This window comes from Oncorhynchus gorbuscha, linkage group LG01, assembly GCF_021184085.1.
Source record: "Oncorhynchus gorbuscha isolate QuinsamMale2020 ecotype Even-year linkage group LG01, OgorEven_v1.0, whole genome shotgun sequence".
NCBI lineage: Eukaryota > Metazoa > Chordata > Actinopteri > Salmoniformes > Salmonidae > Oncorhynchus > Oncorhynchus gorbuscha.
Window position 1 is genome coordinate 11466450 of NC_060173.1, and position 22607 is coordinate 11489056.

Below are 22607 nucleotides of genomic sequence, written 5' to 3' on the forward strand. Positions count from 1 at the left end.
CCATGTGCGACTGACGTGTTTTCCGTTTGCTCCCGTGGTATTCTTAAAATGTATGTGAATTTTGCAGCAGAACCGTATTTATTTTCAAGTATTAATTTGGTGATCCCTTTCCGTAAAAACCAAGACTACTTTGCTTCCGAATGTCAGCATGTCGACCAAACATAAGGCGAAAAGCATGACTTTGAGAAAACCCGGCCTACAAGACCCGCTCTCATCACCGCCCTCTCCTGAGTCTGAGGGCCGGGGGACGCACACTTTACCCGGGGGTGCGGCTTGGCCTGGCGGCGCTGAAATGAACATTCTCGAGGCCATCAAACTACTACGCTCTGAGATAGTTGAAATGAAAACACAGGTGGTTGCTACGATTGAGGCCAGAATAAAGGAGGTTTCTGATACTTTAAAAACAGATTTAACCATCCTGCGGAACGAGACTGTGCCAGCAATCACATTACTCAAAACAACAACTGCGTCACACACTACAACGATTGCAGCACTGGAGACCTCCGCTACTAATGTCTCCAATTTAACTACATCCCTGGAGGCTGAAGTTAAACGCCTAGCTGCGGATTTGAAAAAGATGAAGGAGAGCTGTGTGAGTTTAGAGGGATTCTCTCGCCGCAATAATCTGAGACTTGTATCGTTCCCAGAGTCAGCGGAAATGTTTCGCGCCACGGATTTCATTTCAGGGCTGCTGAAGGATGTTCTTGCCTTAGATGAAAAGCCCCTGATTGATTGAGCCCACCGGTCGCTGCGCCCAAAGCCCCGGGATGAGGAGAGGCCCCGTGACATAATTCTTCGAGTGCACTTTTTTCATGAGAAGATGGAGATCCTCCGACGAGCCCGCAATACCACTCTGAGCTTTCAAGGACAGAGCTTCTCCATCTACCAGGACTACTCCCCCACTGTTTCCAGGCAGCTCGCAGCTTTCGGACAGGCCAAACGAGTGCTTCGGGACCATCCAAGTGTGAAGTATGGACTGCAATTCCCGCCCGTTTATGGATATCTCATGAGACTACACATTTGAATCTCCGGATGAGGCTATGGCTCACATTCAATGTCACATCAAGAAGTCTTGAATATGCTCACAGTTCAGCAACTGTTGCTTGCGAACTGTGGACAGTAAGTAACCCACCTGTGGTACAATTATGTTTAGATATAACAGGCTAGTCTTGTATAGTTGGCGAAACTATTCAGGCTTATTTGATGTGATCTAATGTTTTGATCATCTAGTGTGCGTGCCTTACAAGCATTCAGTCATTTTAATTTAATTGTATTAAGGTTTTTACTTAACTCCTGTGTCTCTGGGCTGCTCACCTATTTAGTTTGTTTACACATTGTCTCAGTGACTCAAAATATTTTTGGTTATTTGTTTACTGCATCCGTTTGCATTGACCTAGTAAACAGTAAATGTCTCCCGAGGCTACATGGTTTTTGGTGTCTCACTTTAATTTTAAATGTTTTGAGAGTCATTTATGCCCAGCAAACATTCAAAGTTGTGCACACGTAGTTTTTTGGTATTGGTTGTAAGCTGTCTCAGCGTCAACTAGACTACTATTATAATTACTATTATTTTTGATTGTCTTACTAGGATTTCCTTACTTCAAATTAGATTTTTGGCTGAGAGCCTTTATACATTTGATTTATTTTCTCTCTCAATGCCTGTTATAAGACTGGGAATACAATTGTATACATCTACAAGTGGTGCTTTTGTCATTCCATTTGCACAAGGGATTCGCCTTTTTTGTTGTTGAAAAAAATACATACAAATCTTTCTTTTTGCTGCTTGATCTACTAACAAAACGTGACTTTAAAGAGCGGGACTGTGAGTTTAGGTTTAAGACCGCACTCTCACAGACATACTGTGCGAAGAGAACATGTTCTATTTAGGCTTGTACCACTTTTGGGGAGGTATTGTCTGGTATGGGGGGAGGGGGTGGGGGGCAGGTTCAATTGTTCAGTTCTAGTGTTGTCATTTTGTCTTTATTTTATTTTTTATTTTTATGTACTTGTTCCAAACATTTACCACTGTACATTATTACTCTGAGACAAGTTATTCTGGGGGTTTAGGGCGCTCATTGCTTTTCCATTCTATACTCTAATGACAGAGTTGAATAACGGGAATGCTCAGAGTGGCCGAAATAATGCGATCAAGTACATTTCATGGAACACGAAAGGGGTTAACAACCCGGTGAAGCGTAAGAGGGTGTTGACACACTTAAAGGGTTTGAATGCAAATATTGCATTTCTACAAGAGACTCACTTGAGGACTGGTGAGCATTTTAGGATGCGTAAAGACTGGGTTGGTCAAGTGTTCCACTCAAACTTTCATAGTAAATCAAGAGGTGCTGCTATTCTGGTTGATAAAGCTACTCCCTTTGTAGCTTCTGAGGTTATTGCTGATCCTAAGGGACGATACGTCATAGTAACCGATGAACTGTTTTCTACCCCTCTTGTTTTGGCTAGTGTTTATGCTCCCAATTGGGATGACACAAGTTTAATTTCTTCCTTTCTGTCTGCTATTCCCAATTTAGATTCTCATCTGTTGATTTTAGGGGGGGATTTCAACTGTAAAATGTCCCCTGTTCTTGACAAGTTCTCACAAACAAATACAGGCCCATCTAAATGTGCCCTACTTATTCAATCCTTTCTTCAGAAATATGCTATGTTTGAGGCCTGGCGTTTCCTACATCCTACAGATATACAGTATTCCTTTTATTCTCATGTTCATCAAACATACTCCCGGATTGATTACTTCTTTTTGGACAAAAAACTTCTGCCTAACCTTCGGCAGTGTACTTACGAGAGTATTGTTATCTCTGACCATTCACCATTAGTGCTTGAACTAGAGTTTCCCCAGCGACCTCCTATGTGTTATCAATGGCGTCTCAACCCCATTTAACTCTCAGATAAGGAGTTTGTCAATTTCATTTCTTCTGAAATCACCTTATTCCTAGAAACTAATTCAACACTAGCTATGTTCTGCTCTACCATATGGGAGTCTCTCAAAGCATACCTACGTGGCCAAATTATTTATTATATTTCTTATTGCTCCCAGCGACTTCGGGACCTGAGCGAGTCCATAGCTACATTGGATGAGAAGTATGCTACGGATCCTTCCTCTGATCTGCATAAAGAGCGCCAACTACTCCAATCTGAATTTGATGAGCTTTCTACCAGGCAAGTTACTCTTGCGAGCTCGATACAAAGTCTATGAACAAGTCGACAAGGCCAGTAAACTCCTTGCGTATCATATCCGTAAAACTGAGGCCTCACGTTTAATCCCACAAATAAGGACCCCGTCTGGTGCCACCACAGTTATACATAAAGAGATCAATGAACAATTTAAACAATTTTACTCTGCGCTATACACCTCTGAATCCCCTCAAGACCCTTTGCTGATTGACTCCTTCTTTAATGGCTTGAATATGCCTTCAATTGATACAGACTCCCATGACTGTCTAGAAGAATAAGTTATGCTTGAGGAGATTGCAACAGCAGTGTCCGCAATGAAAAGTGGTAAATCACCGGGTCCGGATGGTTTTCCAACCGAATTCTACAGGACGTTTTCTGGTCTGCTTTGCCCATTCTTGTCTCGACTATTTGCAGAGTGCATTAATACTTCAAAGCTACCGCCTAGTCTTTATCAGGCTTCAATTTCATTACTACTAAAGAAAAACAAAGGATCCACATTCCAGGGGGTCTATCGCCCAATCTCGCTTTTAAACTGTGATTACAAAATCCAAGCTAAGCTTTTAGCCATCCGTATGGAAGGCTTGCTACACCAAGTAATACACTCTGACCAGACTGGCTTTGTGAGAAATAGGCATTCATTTTTCAATATTAGGCGCCTTATGAATATACTGTACTCCCCAGCGTCGGGGGACCCGGAGGTGGTGGTCTCACTTGATGCCGAAAAAGCGTTTGACCGCGTTGAGTGGGATTACCTAACAGCTGCCCTTTATAGATTTGGCTTTGGCCCCAAATTCATTGCGTGGATAAAGATTATTTATTTTTCCCCCATGGCTTCGGTACGGACTAATAACTTGTCCTCTGACTATTTTCCCTTGCACCGCGGATCCAGACAGGGTTGCCCACTCTCCCCCTTGTTGTTTGCTTTGGCAATCGAGCCTCTCGCCATTGCACTATGCTCTAATGATGCCATTCAAGGCATAATCAGGGCGGGCTGGAAGCAGAATGTCTCGCTATATGCTGACGACCTCCTTTTGTTTATCTCCAACCCCGATACCTCATTGCCATGTGCCCTATCTGTTCTTAAAAAGTTTGGATCAATCTCAGGGTACAAGCTGAATCTAGGCAAGAGTGAGCTTTTTCCGGTAAACAAGGCTGCTTTAAAGTGCTCTTTTACAAGTTCTCAGTTTAGGATTGTCCGGGATCAATTCACCTACTTGGGAGTAAAAGTGACAAGGAAATATTCAAATTTGTTTCAGGAAAACTTTGTTGCTCTAGCAGACAGATTGAAACAACCTTTTACTTTTTGGAATTCGCTACCCCTTTCTCTTATCGGAAGGATTAATGTCATTAAAATGAATGTATTGCTCAAATTTTTTATATTTATTTCAATGTTTACCCATTTTATTCCAAAATCCTTTTTTATTTCACTGGATCAAACATTCATGCATTTTATTTGGAATGGAAAGGTACCACGGATTGGTAGAAAACATTTCCAGAAGCCTAGGTCATTGGGGGGGTTTAGCTCTACCAAATGTTCAGACATACTACTGGGCTGCAAATTTCAGAGCCGTTCTGTACTGGCTGCAGACTGATCCTACTGGCCCTAGACCACTCTGGGTCCAGATGGAGTCTGAATCATGTAAACCTGCAGCACTTTCCTCTATGCTGTGCTCGTCTCTCCCAGTGTCCCTAGGCAAAAGGTGTGTCAACCCAATTGTTAAGCAGTCTCTTAAAATTTGGAATCAGTTCCGTTTAGCCTTTAACCTTTGAGGCTTTTCTCTATCAGGCCCAATCAATCAGAACATTTTATTTCCTCCATCTTTGAATGATGGGGCTTTTGGCATTTGACACTCACTAGGCCTCTCCTCGCTAGCCCAATTATTCTTTGATGATACATTTGCCTCTTTTTCTCAGCTGCAGGAAAAGTTCAATCTCCCCAATCCCACTTTTTCCGCTATCTCCAGACTAGAAACTTTGTCAGAGCTAACACACCTGGATTTCCCAATAGGCCTGTGAATATGGCTATAGAGAGCATCTTGGAGCTGAACAAGCTTCCTAGGGGCGCAATTTCAGATGTATATGCAATCATTCATGACTTACAGAACCCTTCTTTGGTGCCTTTAAAGACTCGATGGGGAAAGGATTTGGGGGAGGAACGTGGGGAAGACGCCTGGGAATCTGTGCTGCACAGGGTGCACTCGTCCTCTTTTAGCACTAGACACAGCCTCATTCAATTCAAGGTGGTTCACCGTATCCACTGGTCGGGGGCCAAACTTGGAAGAATATTCTCTGATTTTGATCCTACCTGTGTCAGATGTAAAGTGGAACCAGCCACACTGTTGCATATGTGTTGTCATAAACTGTCAGGTTTCTGGGAATTAATATTTACATTTTTCTCTGATATATATGACACTGTTATAGATCCGTCTCCCCTTACAGCCCTTTTTGGAGTACTGCCCATGGGTACCCCCCCTATCAAGAATCCAGTCTGACACTGTTGCTTATACAACTCTTTTAGCTAGACGGCTAATACTACAGAACTGGAAGATGGCAGCTCCCCCATCTTATAAATATTTGGTGAGAGATGTGTTCTGCTCTCTGAAACTAGAAAAAATTAAATTCAAGTCACGTGGGAACCCCAAACTGTTTAATGAGGCTTGGGCTCCATTCCGGTCTTACTTTAAACAGTCCATCCTCTGATGGCATTCCAATTAATACTAAAATAAGTCTGTGACTTAAGGGTTGGAGGAGCCTCTCTCTGTGTTTTTGCTGGGGGGGATTAAGGTCCATGTGCTTATTGATTGTGATCCGCAGATGCCTTGTTCATCTTGCTCGGGCAGAGACTGAAGTGTGAGCTTGTTTTTCCCAGTTATTTTTACACTTTGTTCACGCCTACATGAATAATCATTCTATTTTTTTATTTTAAAGCATTGTAAACATTATTTTTGGTCCAGTGGAGGGTCGGTCTGTGGCCATGACTCTCTGTGAGTGGTTGCATTTCTCCACCCATATCCCTTGACTGTTTACAGGAACAATGGTGAGGTGTTTGCTCTGTCCCTGTACTATAGATTGCCCTTTAACTTCTGTAGCCTTCTGCCTGGTGTGTATAACTTGTCTAAAGTATGGTATCTTTAAAGCTATTTTTTAATTTGCACTGATTATAAGATCCTGTCTAAGGCTTTGTTCAACAGGCTGAGGGAGGTGATAGGGTAAATAATGAACACGGACCAGTCCTGCTGTGTTCCCGGCAGGCAGATAGGGGATAACATTTCCCTGATTCTGGATTTTTTTGGAACTCTCTAGGGCTATTGGGTTGGATGCTGGTCTAATTTCATTTGATCAGGAAAAGGCATTTGACCGAGTTGAACATCAATACCTATGGCCACTTTGGAGGCTTTTGGTTTCAGCTCTGGTTTTATTGCCATGATCAGGGTAATAAAGGGTGACATTGAAAGTGTATTGAAAGTTAAGTTGGCTTGAGTGCTCCTTTTAAAGTGTGTAGAGGAACTAGTCAGGGGTGTTCGTTGTCAGGAATGTTGTATGCCATTTCTATAGAGCCACTACTGAAACGCATTAGAAGTTGCATTGAAGGGGTGTATATTTCAGAGGATATTCCTCCTATTCGTCTCTCAGTTTATGCTGATGATGTAGTGAAAAATCAAGTGGAGGTGGATAGTTTGAGTCTCATGGTTGATCAGTTCAAGGGAATATCCTCTGCAAAGGTAAATTGTGAAAAAAGTTGTACTTTACAGATTGGGAAATGATCTGGAGGGATCATGGCTTTGCCAGGGGGGTTGGAATGGTGTGAGGGGGGGTACAAGTATATTGGAGTGTACTTAGGGGATGAGGGGACATACATTGGAATGGGGTGGTTGATATGGTTGAAGGGAGGATGAGGAGATGGTGTTGGCTGCTATCTCGTATGTCATATAGGGGGCCACTATTGTTGTTAATAATGTGGTTGATATGGTTTAAGGGAGGATGAGGAGATGGCGTTGGCTGCTATCTCGTATGTCATATAGGGGGCCACTATTGTTGTTAATAATGTGGTTGATCTGGTGGAAGGGAGGATGAGGAGATGGCGTTGGCTGCTATCTCGTATGTCATATAGGGGGCCACTATTGTTGTTAATAATGTGGTTGCCTCTGTACTGTGGCATCGGTTGTCATGTTTAGAGCCACCGTCTGGTCCTCTGGCCAAGATACAGGCAATTATTGTAGATTGTTTTTGGGATAAATATCACTGGGTTCCACAAAGTGTTTTTTGTATTTGTCAAAAGAGGAGGGGGAAAAGGTCTTGTACATCTGGCTAGTAGGGCTGCTGCTTTCCGGTTACAGTTTATTCAAAGGTTCCTTTATGGACAGAAAAATGTGGTGTGGAGAGGGGTGGTAGGCCTGGTATTACAGAAGCTAGGGGGATTAGAGTTAAATAAGGCTTTATTTTAGGTAGATAGTAGCCAGAGTTCTAGGGATGGAGTACCTCTGTTTTACAGAGGCCTTCATAGGGTTTGGAGTATACTGAAGGTGTCCAGACGCACTAAGGCTGAGTCAGTGTCAGGATTTGGCCAGGGTTGTTCCGGTTTTTGGTCACTAGATGCCCCCATTGTGCCTTTCGACCTTTTGTTTTCCCTTGATCCCCATTATTATTTGCACCTGTGCCTCGTTTCCCCTGATTGTATTTAAACCCTTTGTTTTCCTCTGTTATTTGCTCTGTGTTTGTATGTTAGCACCCAGCCCTAGTACTCTGAGAACTCTTGTTGATCCCGGTGGACTCTCTTGTGGAATTCTGTTTTTTGTTCTTGTTTGTTAGTTTTTTGAGTACCTTTTAAGGCTTTTTGTGCTTTACCTTCCACCTTGTGGATTTACCTTTTTTGTCTTGGAGACTTACCTTTGTTCTTGTGGAATTCCTTTTGAGGTTGTGGAGTTACATGTTTTCCTGAAGAACTTCACTTTTTACTTCATTAAATACACCGTCTCAAGTACTGCTGTGTCTGCCTCATCTTCTGGGTTCTGCCGACTATTCGTGGCTCAGTTGGTTAAGTGACTGTTTCTCACTCTGGAGACCCGGGTTCGTAACCGGGTCCTGACAGTCAGTGTATTGGCTGTTGGAGGAACCTCTGGTCTATGGGGCAAGACTGGATTGTACAACTGAAGCTGTTCCACATTTCTCCAAGATGCTGCTGAAGGGCAAAATCATCACCTTAAGGAAGTTAATGGACATGGCTGGGCCCATATTAATGGATGGAGGACGGCTGGCTGAACATTTGGGGTTGAGGCTGGAAAGGATTGTCGGACAACTGCTGGGAAGTTGCAGGAAGGCTCTGTCAACAGAAGAGTGGATTATGCTCAAGAGTTACAAGAAAAAGGCACAAGATTTCCCAGACTAGGGATTACACCCAGTATCCCAGTCAGACAGAAAGGCTTTATTAGTGGGTTTGTGAGGGTTGGAAGAGGTGGGTTTGGATGAGGTGAATGGGAAGGAGTTGTATAGGGGGTGTGTCAAGGTTTTAAATAAAGATAAATAGAAAAGATACTACTTGGAGGGCAAAACTGGGCCTTGATGACAAGGTAAAGCCAGCATGGAGAGCACTGTACAAGCCACCGGTACAAAAGGGTACTGGTGATATGTAATGGAGGGTGTTACATGGCATCATTGCAGTTAATGCTTTTGTATCTGTTATTAATTCAGATGTTGGAGATGGATGTCATTTTTGTAAGAAACCATTTTTGACTGTTTTATGGAGTATGAGAGTATAAATCCTCTTTTTGAAATGTTCAATGTCTTGTTTACAGCTGTAGGGGAGATTAGGACAAGCTAGGATTTCAATTTTTCTGAGTAGGAAAAACAAGATAGACAAGAGATATGGTAAGGATGTAAGATGTGTTTTTAAAGGATTAGTTAAAGTGAGAATAAAAGTGGATTTTGAGTTCTTCTCGGTTGTAAAAAAAATCTGTTTTGTAGAGGAGGGGAAACTAGTTTTTGTTGATGAAATTAGTTTATTTAAGAATCACACATTTGTTGTGTAATTTCTGAAAAGGCAGTGTGCCAATATTTGTGTTAATACTTGAGTATAAAATAAAGGTTTTATAAAAACTCTCTCTTTTTTTTCTTCCCCTATTCCCTATCCAGTCCCACTCCAGAGGTCTCGTGGAGTAAGCTGAGTGGGGAGTTCCCTAACAGGCATTGTGCACTTCCAGAAGATACTGCGTATTGTCACACCCTACCCATTATCTACTAAACTATTCTCTCGCAAATCTTTACGGCTCTTGGTCAGCATTTTTATCATGAATGGTGACTGGATAATATCCCCAATGGAGAGCAAAGGCTGCGTCTACTTAGCTTGGGATTCCGGGCTGCAACATTTTCTATTCTATTTCAATGAAGTATTTGTTTTCCATTTAATGCTTGCTTTTCCTTTCCCCTTAAGTATCCTGACTTGTTAGAGCAACTCAGAATATGACCTTCAAATCAGGGCAACACTCTCCAGACAGATAACTGATATGGGATGAAGGGAATACTTAACCACTGTGTGGGAGTGAGTGAAAATATGGCACCACTGAATGTTTGACAGACTATGTATCTCGAGGAGGTATTGAATTAGAACTACCCAGGGAGTAAAGCTTAATGGGAGTGGGAGATACCCATATTAATTACATCGTCTTTCTCATCCTGTCCTCTCATGTTTAATGCTTGAAGGATGTTTACACGTTGGTGAGACTTGTTCTCTTGCTCATGTTTTTCATTCTCCAGGCCTTTATACTCTTGGAGTTATAGTCAAATATCATCTTCAGTCAAAACATGTCCTCATGGGTTTGTGTCACAGCAAGCATGATAATAATAATAATATAATAATAATAATAATATATGCCATTTAGCAGACGCTTTTATCCAAAGCGACTTACAGTCATGTGTGCATACATTCTACGTATGGGTGGTCCCGGGGATCGAACCCACTATCCTGGCGTTACAAACGCCATGCTCTACCAACTGAGCTACAGAAGGACGACCATGATGATGGTGATGGTGACGATGGTGGTGACGATGGTGATGATGATGATGATTATTTGACCCTGCTGGTCATCTATGAATATTTGAACTTCTTGGCCATGTTCTGTTATAATCTCCACCCAGCACAGCCAGAAGAGGACTGGCCAAACCCGCATAGCCTGGTTTCTCTCGGTTTCTTCATAAGTTCTTCCTCCCTGACTGAGCGCTCCTCTCCTCCTCTTCTCTGACTGAGCGCTCCTCTCCTCTGCCTCTCTGACTGAGCGCTCCTCTCCTCCTCCTCTCTGACTGAGCGCTCCTCTCCTCTGCCTCTCTGACTGAGCGCTCCTCTCCTCTGCCTCTCTGACTGAGCGCTCCTCTCCTCTGCCTCTCTGACTGAGCGCTCCTCTCCTCTGCCTCTCTGACTGAGCGCTCCTCTCCTCTGCCTCTCTGACTGAGCACTCCTCTCCTCTGCCTCTCTGACTGAGCGCTCCTCTCCTCCTCCTCTGCAGCAGCAGTAGCAGGTAGCAGGCAGCAGCAGTAGCAGACAGCAGCAGTAGCAGACAGCAGCAGTAGCAGGCGCAGTAGCTGGCAGCAGCAGTAGCAGGCAGCAGCAGTAGCAGGCAGCAGCAGTAGCAGGCAGCAGCAGTAGCAACACAGTGTTCTGCTCTATTTTCTATCTTGTTATGTTCAATGTCAGCCAATGAATCATCAATAATACATGATATGGCAGGTTGTGGTTATGGATATTCATTGCACCAATGAATGTAAGCCCTCTGAAAGACAAAATACAATTCATCTTTATGGTTTGTGGCTCATTTAATCTAATTAAAATCAAATTAAATGTTATTGGTCACATACATGTGATTAGCAGATGTTATTGCGGGTGTAGCGAAATGTTTGTGCTTCTAGCACTGATAGTGCTGTAGTATCTAACAATTTCACACAATACACACAATACACTCAAATCTAAGTAAAGGAATGGAATTAAGAATATATAAATATATGGACGAGCAATATACAGTACATATGAGATGAGTAATGCAAAATATGAAATATTATTAAAGTGGCCAGTGATTTCAAGTCTATGTATATAGGCAGCAGCCTCTAATGTGCTAGTGATGGCTATTTAACAGTCTGATGGTCTTAAGATAGAAGCTGTTTTTCAATCTCTCGGTCCCAGCTTTGATGCACCTGTACTGATTTCGCCTTCTGAATGATAACGGGGTGAACAGGCAGTGGATCGGGTGGTTGTTGTTCTTGATGATCTTTTTGGCCTTTCTGTGACATCGGGTGGTGTAGTTGTCCTGGAGGGTAGGTAGTTTGCCCCTGGTGATGCTTTGGGCAGACCGCACTACCCTCTGGAGAGCCCTGCGGTTGTGGAAGGTTCAGTTGTCATACCAGGCGGTTATACAGTCCGACAGGATGCTCTCATTCGTGCATCTGTAAAAATGTGTGAGGGTTTCAGGTGCCAAGCCAAATTTCTTCAGCTTCCTGAGGTTGAAGGGTCGCTGTTGCACTTTCTTCACCAAACTGTCTGTGTCGGTGAACCATTTCCGTCTGTGATGTGTACACCGAGGAACTTAAAACTTTCCACCTACTTCACTGCTGTCCCGTCGATGTGGATAAAGGGGTACTCCCTCTGCTGTTTCCTGAAATCCATGATCATCTCCATTGTTTTGTTGACGTTGAGTGAGAGGCTGTTTTCCTGACACCACATTCATGTGATGAATGAGTGCCCTCACCTCCTCCCTGCAGAGTGTCTCGTCGTTGTTGCTGCTTAAGCCTACTACTGTTGTGTCATCTGCAAACTTGATGGTTGAGTTGGAGGCATGCGTGGCCACGGGGTCATGGGTAAACCATGGGTACAGGAGGGGGCTGAGCACACACCCCTCTGTGGTTTAGGCTAAGGGAATCTAAGGGAATCTCAGCCATTTACTCCAAGCCATTTACCCTCAGTCATTTATCCCCAGTCATTTATCCCCAGTCATTTACCCTCAGCCATTTACCCCCAGTCATTTACCCCCAGTCATTTACCCCCAGCCATTTACCCCCAGCCATTTGCCCCCAGTCATTTACCCTCAGCCATTTACCCCCAGTCATTTACCCTCAGCCATTTACCCTCAGCCATTTACCCCCAGCCATTTACCCCCAGTCATTTGCCCCCAGTCATTTGCCCCCAGTCATTTACCCCCAGTCATTTACCCCCAGTCATTTACCCCCAGCCATTTACCCCCAGTCATTTACCCCCAGCCATTTACCCCCAGCCATTTACCCCCAGCCATTTACCCCCAGCCATTTACCCCCAGCCATTTACCCCCAGCCATTTACCCCCAGCCATTTACCCCCAGTCATTTACGCTCAGCCATTTACCCCCAGTCATTTACCCCCAGTCATTTACCCCCAGTCATTTACCCCCAGTCATTTACCCCCAGTCATTTACCCCCAGCCATTTACCCCCAGCCATTTACCCCCAGCCATTTATCCCCAGCCATTAATCCCCTGACCAACATTTCACAGTCATGGTTCTGAAGCTGTTTGTGAGAAGGGACAGTTAGAAACAATGGGAGCTTTATTAAAAGAGAAATGTCAAGTGAATAAATAACTGTCTCCATGGTGATGTGACAGTTAGTACTCTATAATGGAGATGGACCGTGAATTGACCGTACCAGTGATAAAGCTTCACAGGCCTACACAAAGAAACATGCTATCACATGCCTGTGGCTCAGATTCCTGTTTACTGGAAAAAATGTCATGGAATATAAACTATTGTAAATACACTAACATGATATTATACCCTTCAAGTTTGACTCCCTGATAAAATAAAGGTTAAATAAAAAATAATTTAAAAAAATCATATTTTCACTGATAGATACAGTGTCTGACCTTCTAAATCTATTTGTAAATAGCATAGCTTAGTGTTTCCCTGAGACAAGACTGTAGTGGAGTCCACATAATAAAAAGGAAAACACCTGCACACTGGCAGTCTTGATGCTTCCTAGCAGAGTAGTCTACATCCATGTATCAGGGCAGAGCTATTGTTAGTGATGACTGCAGAGCATGAATAGGCCTATGTGATTTATGCATAGCCTAGACCAGCCTGAAGCTTAAATGCATGGCATGAATTGAATGAATGATTGCGCTGGCGTTATTGATATATTGGTCAGCTGGTGTGCGTAGCCTTTGTGACCCTAAAGGCATTATGTTGACTGGAAGAGCAGGATAAGCAGCTTACATTACATTAGTGTGACAAGTCGTGGAGACTAGAGAGAGTGAGTGGCACAGAGAATGGAGCATGACTGGGCCAGTCTACGATAGGATTTACATCCCAACACTATGCCTGCTGTGTGGGGCATTCTTTGCACTAGTCTAGTCACTAGGACGTGTACCGGGCCGTACCATAAGCTAGACCTACGCAGAGGACAAAGCAAAACAGTTATTGCCATGAACGTCCCAATCAAATCAATAATCAATCCAGTTGATTGTCTTGACAGGTTGAAATGATAGGGTTATTACTCTAGCATTATGGGTCTTTGTCTTCTCTATCCACTGACAGTTTTCTGCTTCATTTAATAGATTGGCTAGTCATTTTTACAAGTGGTAAGTAGGATTGCAGGTAGCTAGAATTGATTTGCCAAGTCTCGGTCATCTTCATTAGGGCACAGCGTAGAAAAACGTTGGCAACAGAACCAGCTTTTACAGAGAACCAAACGGGCACGGCATCTATTTCCTCATCCAGCAAATAGACCCTGTTGTCAGAGCGACAAGGGTTCTCAGCAGACCGTGTGGGCCAGGGTGAAGCTCTATCTGCAGGCACTGTGCTGTTCTATCTCCCGTCTAATAGGGTTGGATGGGCTGTGTCTGTACCTCCTCTCCTCTTTTAATAGAATCCACCAGTCAGTGGGTCCATTGGGAGATGCTTCCCTGTGCTACAGGATGGTGTATGTTATGAGATGCAAGCAGTAGAAACCAGAAAATAAATATAAAGCCTCTGTCAAGGATTCATCGGGGAGATGTAGTGGATTCTCAGGAGGCCACATTTTTATCGTCTGTTGGCCATTCTATATTCACAAGTCAATTAACTTTGATAAATAATTCATAGGGGAAGGCTATGAAACGTAACACTGCTGGCGGGTAGAGGAATAACAATGATTCAGCATTAAAACACCGTTGGCAGGTGCTGTACTGCAGTCTTGTAATACTCCAGTCCAGTCTGAAGTTTTTTTAATTGTCTGGGTCTCGCCATGGTCTATCTCGACATATTTATACACATTTTTACACTGCTAGTGGATAGATGAATAGCAGTGACTCGGCATTAAAACACTGTTGGCAGGTGGTAAACACAGTGGGGAAAGAGAGACAGCCCTATCAGATCAAAATCAGACTACTGGTTAATGAGACCTCCAAGTCAGCTACGTTACACGCGTCATCATCAGTGTTGTGTCACTGGCAGGGTGACTGGGAACATGGACGGGTTCAAACAGACCAGCTACGACCTGCGTAATGCAAAGAAGCAAAACACCAGTACAGGGACAAAGTGGAGTCGCAATTCAACAGCATGAGACGTATGAGACATGAGACGTATGTGGCAGGGACTCCAGACAATCCCAGAGATCATAAATGGAAAGCCAGCCACGTCCCGGACACAGACGCCTCTCTCCCGGACACCGACGCCTCGCTCCCGGACACCGACGCCTCGCTCCCGGACACCGACCCCTCGCTCCCGGACACCGACGCCTCGCTCCCGGACACCGACGCCTCGCTCCCGGACACCGACGCCTCGCTCCCGGACACCGACGCCTCGCTCCCGGACACCGACGCCTCGCTCCCGGACACCGACGCCTCGCTCCCGGACACCGACCCTCGCTCCCGGACACCGACCCTCGCTCCCGGACACCGACGCCTCGCTCCCGGACACCGACGCCTCGCTCGCTCGCCCGGACACCGACGCCTCGCTCCCGGACACCGACGCCTCGCTCCCGGACACCGACGCCTCGCTCCCGGACACCGACGCCTCGCTCCCGGACACCGACGCCTCGCTCCCGGACACCGACCCCTCGCTCCCGGACACCGACCCCTCGCTCCCGGACACCGACCCCTCGCTCCCGGACACCGACCTCTCGCTCCCGAACACCGATACCACGTCCCGGGCACCGACGCCTCGCTCCTGGACACCGATGCCTCGCTCCCGGACAAGCTTAACACCTTTTTTGGCTGCTTCAAGGAAAACAATGCTGGCCTTCTAAGCAGAGTTGCAAAGAAAAAGCCATATGTCAGACTGGCCAATAAAAATAAAAGTTTAAGATGGGCAAAAGAACAAAGACACTGGACAGAAGAACTCTGCCTAGAAGGCCAGCATTCCAGAGTCACCTCTTCACTGTTGATGTTGAGACTGGTGTTTTGCAGGTACTATTTAATGGAGCTGCCAGTTGAGGACTTGTGAGGCGTCTGTTTCTCAAACTAGACACTCTAATGTACTTGTCCACTTGCTCAATTGTGCACCGAAGCCTCTCACTCCTTTCTATTCTGGTTAGAGCGAGTTTGCGCTGTTCTGTGAAGGGAGTAGTACACAACGTTGTACGAGATCTTCAGTTTCTTGGCAATTTCTCGCATGGAATAGCCTTCATTTCTCAGAACAAGAATAGACTGACGAGTTTCAGAAGAAAGTGCTTTGTTTCTGGCCATTTTGAGCCTGTAATCGATCCGACAAATGCTGATGCTCCAGATACTCAACTAGTCTAAAGAAGGACAGTTTGACGGTTTTCAGCTGTGCTAACATAATTGCAAAAGGGTTTTCTAATGATCAGTTAGTCTTTTAAAATTATAAACTTGGATTAGTTAACACAACGTGCCATTGGAACACAGGGGTGATGGTTGCTGATAATATAATATAATAATATATGCCATTTAACAGACGCTTTTATCCGAAGCGACTTACAGTCATGTGTGCATACATTCTACGTATGGGTGGTCCCGGGGATCAAACCCACTACCCTGGCGTTACAAGCGCCATGCTCTACCAACTGAGCTACAGAAGGACTACAGAAGGACCTCTGGTCAGTGTTAGATGAGGCATAGAGGGAGTGTTTGATGACCTTAGCATGTTTCCTCTCCATTTCTCTAATTGATGTCAGCAGGTTGACGGTTATTGTCATGAGTTTTGTCCTGAAGGTAGAACTGAGCAATTTCCCTTTAGATAGGCCAACTGCAATTGTCTATATTGTCAAATTTCATGAAAACAAAGATGTGTTTTTTGGTCTTAATTTAAGGTTAGGGTTAGGCATTAGGGTTAGCACTGTGTTTAATGTTAGGGTTGGGTTTAAAATCCGATTTTATGACTTTGCATATTAAATATTCTGGGAACCTATATCTTGTCATATCCCCACAATGTTCCCACAACCTAAAGAAATGTTCTGGAAACCTTTTAGAGAACATACAACGTCTTCTGGAAACCTTTTAGAGAACATACAACATGTTCTGGAAACCATTTAGAGAACATACAACGTGTTCTGGAAACCATTTAGAGAACATACAACGTGTTCTGGAAACCTTTTAGAGAACATACAATGTGTTCTGGGAACGTTCTTGTAACATCAGGTGAATGTTTTTTTGCACTGAAAAGAAACATTGTAGAATCATCTACACAGCTGGACAGTTTTTTGTTTTGGGAACATATATTTTGTGATGTGCCCACAATGTTCCCACAACCTAATGAAACATTCGGGGAACATTTAAAGAACAGATTAAATGTGTTCTAGGAACGTTATAGTAACATCAGGCAAATGTTTTATGCAAACATTCTATTTTCAACAGTTTTTTTGTGTTATGAGAACATTTGCCGCGACCTTACAAATGTTCTGGAACTTTCCCAGAACCAATTTTGGTTTGCTGGGTAGTGGTGAACATCATTACCTGGAGCCTATCTGTCGCTATGGTAGACGTCTCCAGGGATACGCAGCATCAGGAAGATGCCGATCCTCTCTTCTATTCCTCTGTTCCACTGCCTCCGAGGACCACCATTCTAGAGTGTTGCTGAAACAGCTGTTGCTTGTCGTATTGTGTTTCCTTGACGATGGGTTGATACGAGTGCAGTGAAGATTAAATCCCCTCCAGTTCGTCTCTGTTGTTGGTCTGGGGGGCAGTGTCTTGAGTGCCCACTCAGCTAAAACAACGCTCAGGGAGGGTTGCTGCTTGTGACAACGGTCACCCTTTCAGTCATGATGTTGTCAACCTGTTGGTGGAGCTGCCCCCCTGCTGTGGTGCGTAGGAGGCTGACATGGTCGTTACTGTTGTTCAGGGCCAATGGCGTGAGTAATGGAAACGGTACTAGTACTGTACTGTGCCCGTGTTTTATTATATGGGCATGGGCAATGCCAGAGTATGGAACGTAGTCAATTAATTCACTCATATCATCCCTAAATTGGAGGCTACATATACCTCATGTGTTCTTACCTAACGTCATCTTCTTCATCCCCATTGGGCCCTCTTCTTCTTTCTATCCCTGGTCTTCCAGTGGGAAATGGTTGCACCTAGCAGGTCTATTGAGCCAGCCAAGTGACATCTAGTGTTTTGTTCTCATACCATGTTGAACTGTTGTGTCTACTGAAGTAGCTATTTCGACCTGATGCCAACAAGGCTTGATGCACTGGAATGTTCCTTTAAGCTTATCCTTCATGTCCGTGCTCAGTAGTTTGGTTTTGCTGGACCAATGAGAATGTCATCACTCTGTCTGGTGGATTAAACTGCTAAATTAGAGAAATGTCACTGCTTTACATTTGAACTGCTCGGTCACTACACAATCACAGCACTACTAAAAAGGGGTCAAAATGTACTGTTCATTATGTTTAGACTTTAGAAGTTTATTATGAGGATGGCTGCCCAATGTTTTTTAATACCTTCTTGACCTTACTCACGGCAATTTAAATCGTGTAACTTTGATGTCTCTTTGAAGACTAATTACACTACATCACAGAACGCTCCTAGTGATGGAAACGCATATGTAATGTTACGACACGTGTTGTACCATGACTCAGATATTTATAGTATGTCTCTCCACTCTCTGTCTGCCTTGCAGGAAAAGCATCCTGTCCTGCTAATGTTCCATCATCGGCTTGGTTCTAATCATCACCTCCAGGGGGTTCTACACAGACCAACATGCCGCACTTCACTGTGCTCCTCCTCTGCCTCCTGTCCCTGACTCTCACTTCCACTGGTGAGTATCATATGGTAATCACACACGGGACTTTCCCACCGGGACTGTACCCGAGCCAAACCATGCTGTACTGTGCGGGCCTGGTTATGCCTACACCGTGGTAGCTGGAACTTTACTGAATATAAAATAACATGTCAGAGTTAGCACAGTTTGGTTCAGGCCGGCACGATGATGTGAAAAAGGCTACTACAGGTGTAGTATCTTAATTGGGCTAATTCTTACAGCTGGAAAATAAACCAGAAAAGGGGGGCTGAAATGACCAGTCTGAAAATATAGAAAAGGGGGTGTTACGAATCTCTTTTGGCCCGACAGTCTAGGGGGGGATGGTAATGAGACCCGTAACATAACTCATGCAAATTATTATTGTGACAAAGTAAAAGTGTGCACGAAATAACCACGACAACAGAAATCTACCGGAAAACTCTAGGTTTATTTATAAACACACGGTAATGGGGGGAGCAGGATGAGGGGCTGAGCTGGACCCAAGGAAAGAAACAATAAATACACAAAAACACACCCCTAAGCTAGACTAGCCTACTTTAACAGCTAACTAACTAACCAAAAATACAGTGGGTGGTCCGCCCAGTTCTACCTAGTGTATTTAACAAAGTTCACCTACGAGTAGTGTATGCCCATGGGCGACTTGTCTTGGTTTCCCCTTTTCCCACCAGCAAACAAACAAACACCATAACCAAAAACAATACTCACAGGTGATGACAAAGTGCTATGGAGGTGCTTTAAACAAAAGAGAGGTTAAGACACAAAGCGAGAGTGAAACACAGAGACCTACAGACATGGCATTTACAGAGAGATTGAGCTCAGCTATAGAACAAACAAATGATGGGGTTTTTAAACCATGGGGAAGGAACTGTGATAGGTCAGGAAATAGGAGGAGGTGTGTCATCTGATTGATGATTGATTGTTGACTGATTAGGGAGTGATGATTTTCACCTGTGAGGGGAGAAGGAGAGAAAAGAAACACACACACAGGATACACACACACACAGGATAACTGTATCCGTAACACTCCCACCCTTAAAAGAGCAACCCTAGGGGTTGCGACTACAGTATTTCAATGAATACTCACAACAAAGCAACAACCTTGCAAAACATACAGAAATCATTTTCACACACGAGACAAAGCATCTGCCAACACATTATCTTAACAAAAACTGGTTACCCGATTTTGTCTTCGGTAACGGTCCGACACAATCAACCACCACATGCTCGAATGGTTCACCTATGACAGGTATGGGACAAAGAGGAGCGGGAGGAATAACCTGATTTTATTTTCCTGTTATCTGACATGTGTGGCATGTCCGACAGAACTGAGCCACATCTTGTTTTAAACCCGTCCAAAAGAAATGTCGAAGGATCCGATCATAAGTTTCTGTGATTCCTAAATGACCAGACCACTGGTGATCATGAGCAAGGGATAACACATTTTGTCGAAAGGCTGTAGGAATCACCATTTGGTAAACAGCATTCCAATCTCCATCCGCGTCAACATGGGATTTCCATTTACGCATGAGGAGATTACCATCAATGAAGTAAGCCACGTTCGTCTTCTTCACATCTTCCAATGAGACAACACTAGAAAAACATTTAGCAAGCTTGTTGTCAACCTTTTGGTTAGCAATCAGCTGCTCACGAGTGACTGGTAACTGTATTGATGCAATAAGTTCAACGTTCTTTGATTCTTTCCTGGGCTGTTTGTCAGAGGTGATCTGTTATGCAGGTGAGTGAGGACCCAAAAGCGACTTAACAGAAACAGAGTTTATTCAAGTCCAAACAGAAAATAACAAATCCTGAATCCTTAACAGGAAATGTCCAAACGGGGATAACATAAATCCTCTAGTTTGTAGAGGGGAATAACAGGATAAGCGGCCACAGACTGCAGGTCCCTTCGGGTAGGCGCAGGCCGTAGCTGACAGAGACACCTGCTCACACGCAGCATCTGATGAAGGCAAAACACGACAGGACGGAACAAGAACACAGCACAGCAAACAAGGATCCGACAAGGACAGAAGCAGAAACAGAGAGAAATAGAGACTTAATCAGAGGGCAAAATAGGGGACAGGTGTGAAAGAGTAAACAAGGTCGTTAGGAGAATGAGGAACAGCTGGGAGCAGGAACGGAACGAGAGAGAGAGGGATAGAGAGAGGGAAAGAAACCTAATAAGACCAGCAGGGGGAAACGAATAGAAGAGAAAGCACAGGGACAAGACATGACAATATATGACAATACATGACATGATCAGCTTCTCAGAGGTATCACACAATCCATCCTCTTGATCAACCTCTTTGAACAGAACAGTGTTCGACAAATCTATCTCGTCACCCTCTTGTCGTGCCTGAGCACGAGTGACGGCACAAGCGGGGAACACATGTGGATAACTCTGTGCCAGCTCATTCGAGAGAGAGTGGTCACTTTTATCCAATACTTCCAATACGGGTACTACCATTCCTCCGGCAATATCGTTACCCATTATAAAGGTCACACCTTTCACTGGCAACATAGGACGTACCCCCACTCTGAATATTCCACTGATTAACTCAGAGTGTACATTTACAAAGTGCAATGGTACTGGGACAAAACCCATTTCAATACCCTGCACTAACACACTGGAACCACAGTATGTATCGTCAGATAAGGGCAACACATCAGACAATATAAATGACTGCGCCGCACCAGTATCTCTAAGGATTTTAACCGGTCGTTGAGACGCTTCGTCATTCGTTAGGGACACAAACCCCTCAAATGAATGGTTCATAATGGCGGTCGGGGACTGGGTCTTTCAAACTACAGTTACCCTGAGGCACCTGTTTTGTTGCAGACCTCACAACCGTACGAATTAGAGCAACACCTGTTGGTGGCTTGGCACGAAGAGGCATCCCTTGTTTGCGTTTAAGCAGGAAGCAATCATTAATCATATGTCCTACTTTATGACAATAGAAACAGGGACGCTCATTCTTCTGGCGTGCTTGATATACTACTGCTGGCCGACTAGGGCTAAAGGTAGGAAACTCAGTGGCTCTACTCTCGGTTTGAGCCGAAAACACACTCTTGTGCATCAACACAAACTCGTCTGCCAACACAGACGCTTCTGCCAGACAGGATACTTTCTGTTCGTTTAGGTAAACTACAATGCGTTCGGGTAAGCAATTTTTAAACTCTTCCAACAAGATTAACTTCCGGAGAGAGTTGAAATCAGTTACCTTACTAGCAGCATGCCATTTATCAAACATATTTCCCTTGTCTCTAGCAAATTCCAGATAAGTCTTACTAGAAGACATTCTATGAGACCTAAATCTCTGTCGGTATGCCTCAGGCACAAGCTCATAGGCACGAAGAACAGTAGCTTTGACCACTTTGTAATTCAAACTGTCCTCCAGAGGTAACGCTGACACAACCTCTTGGGCTTTACCAGTTAATTTACACTGAAGTAATAGGCACCATACCTCTTCAGGCCATTTCAATGCTACGGCTATACGCTCAAATACACAAAAATAGGAGTCAACCTCTGACTCTGAATAAAGGTACTAAGGCAATCTGCCTACTAATGTCAAACGTGTTTGAGGACACAGCAGGTGAGGACGGCTCACAAACAGGCACAGTAGGACCGGAGGCTAGCCTCGCTGTCTCTGCCTCCAGTTCCATCTGGCGCATTTTGAACTCCAACTGCCTTTGTTCTCTGTCTGCCTCAATTTTACACATCTCCAAATGCCGTTGTTCTCGTTCTTTTTCTGCCTCTATTTTACACATCTCCAACTGGAGAGTCTCTTGCCTAATTTGGGCTCTCTCTTCCACCTCCAGTTGGAACTGTGCTAAACGGACATCCCTCCTGGCATCACCATTTGACAGTGGGGAGCGTGGATCAAAACGGGACAATGTGGCTGGTGTTTTAGCCTCGCCCTCATTATCAGACACCAATGGGCTTACAGGAGCAGCAACATCCGCTACAGGGGTAGTAGGCTCAGGCAGCGGTAACACAAGCACCTGCTCTTCCAACAATACATTTAATACTAGCCGTTTAACCTCCGCCTTAACTAAACTCTGCGGAATCGATACTGAATAATGGTCAGCCAAGGTCATTAAATCAACTCTACGACATTTGTCAAAAACCTCCCCCAAAGGGTTATCCAAAAAGGATCTCAAATCAAAAGTATTCATTTTACACTACTTCACAAGTGCCAAAGAAAATAGCAAACACTAATGC

General features: G+C 44.3%; 1 protein-coding gene across 4 annotated transcripts in view; it reads left to right on the forward strand.

Annotated features, from left to right (window-relative positions):
• LOC124033114 (contactin-1a-like) overlaps window positions 1-22607 on the forward strand; it is a 149263-nt gene that overhangs the window by 52069 nt on the left and 74587 nt on the right. For all 4 annotated transcript variants that reach the window (XM_046345054.1, XM_046345074.1, XM_046345061.1 and 1 more), the window contains exon 2: window positions 18251-18388. In XM_046345054.1, the coding sequence (XP_046201010.1) occupies window positions 18331-18388 (58 nt within the window). In that variant the 5' untranslated portion in view covers window positions 18251-18330. The remainder of the gene's footprint in view (window positions 1-18250; window positions 18389-22607) is intronic.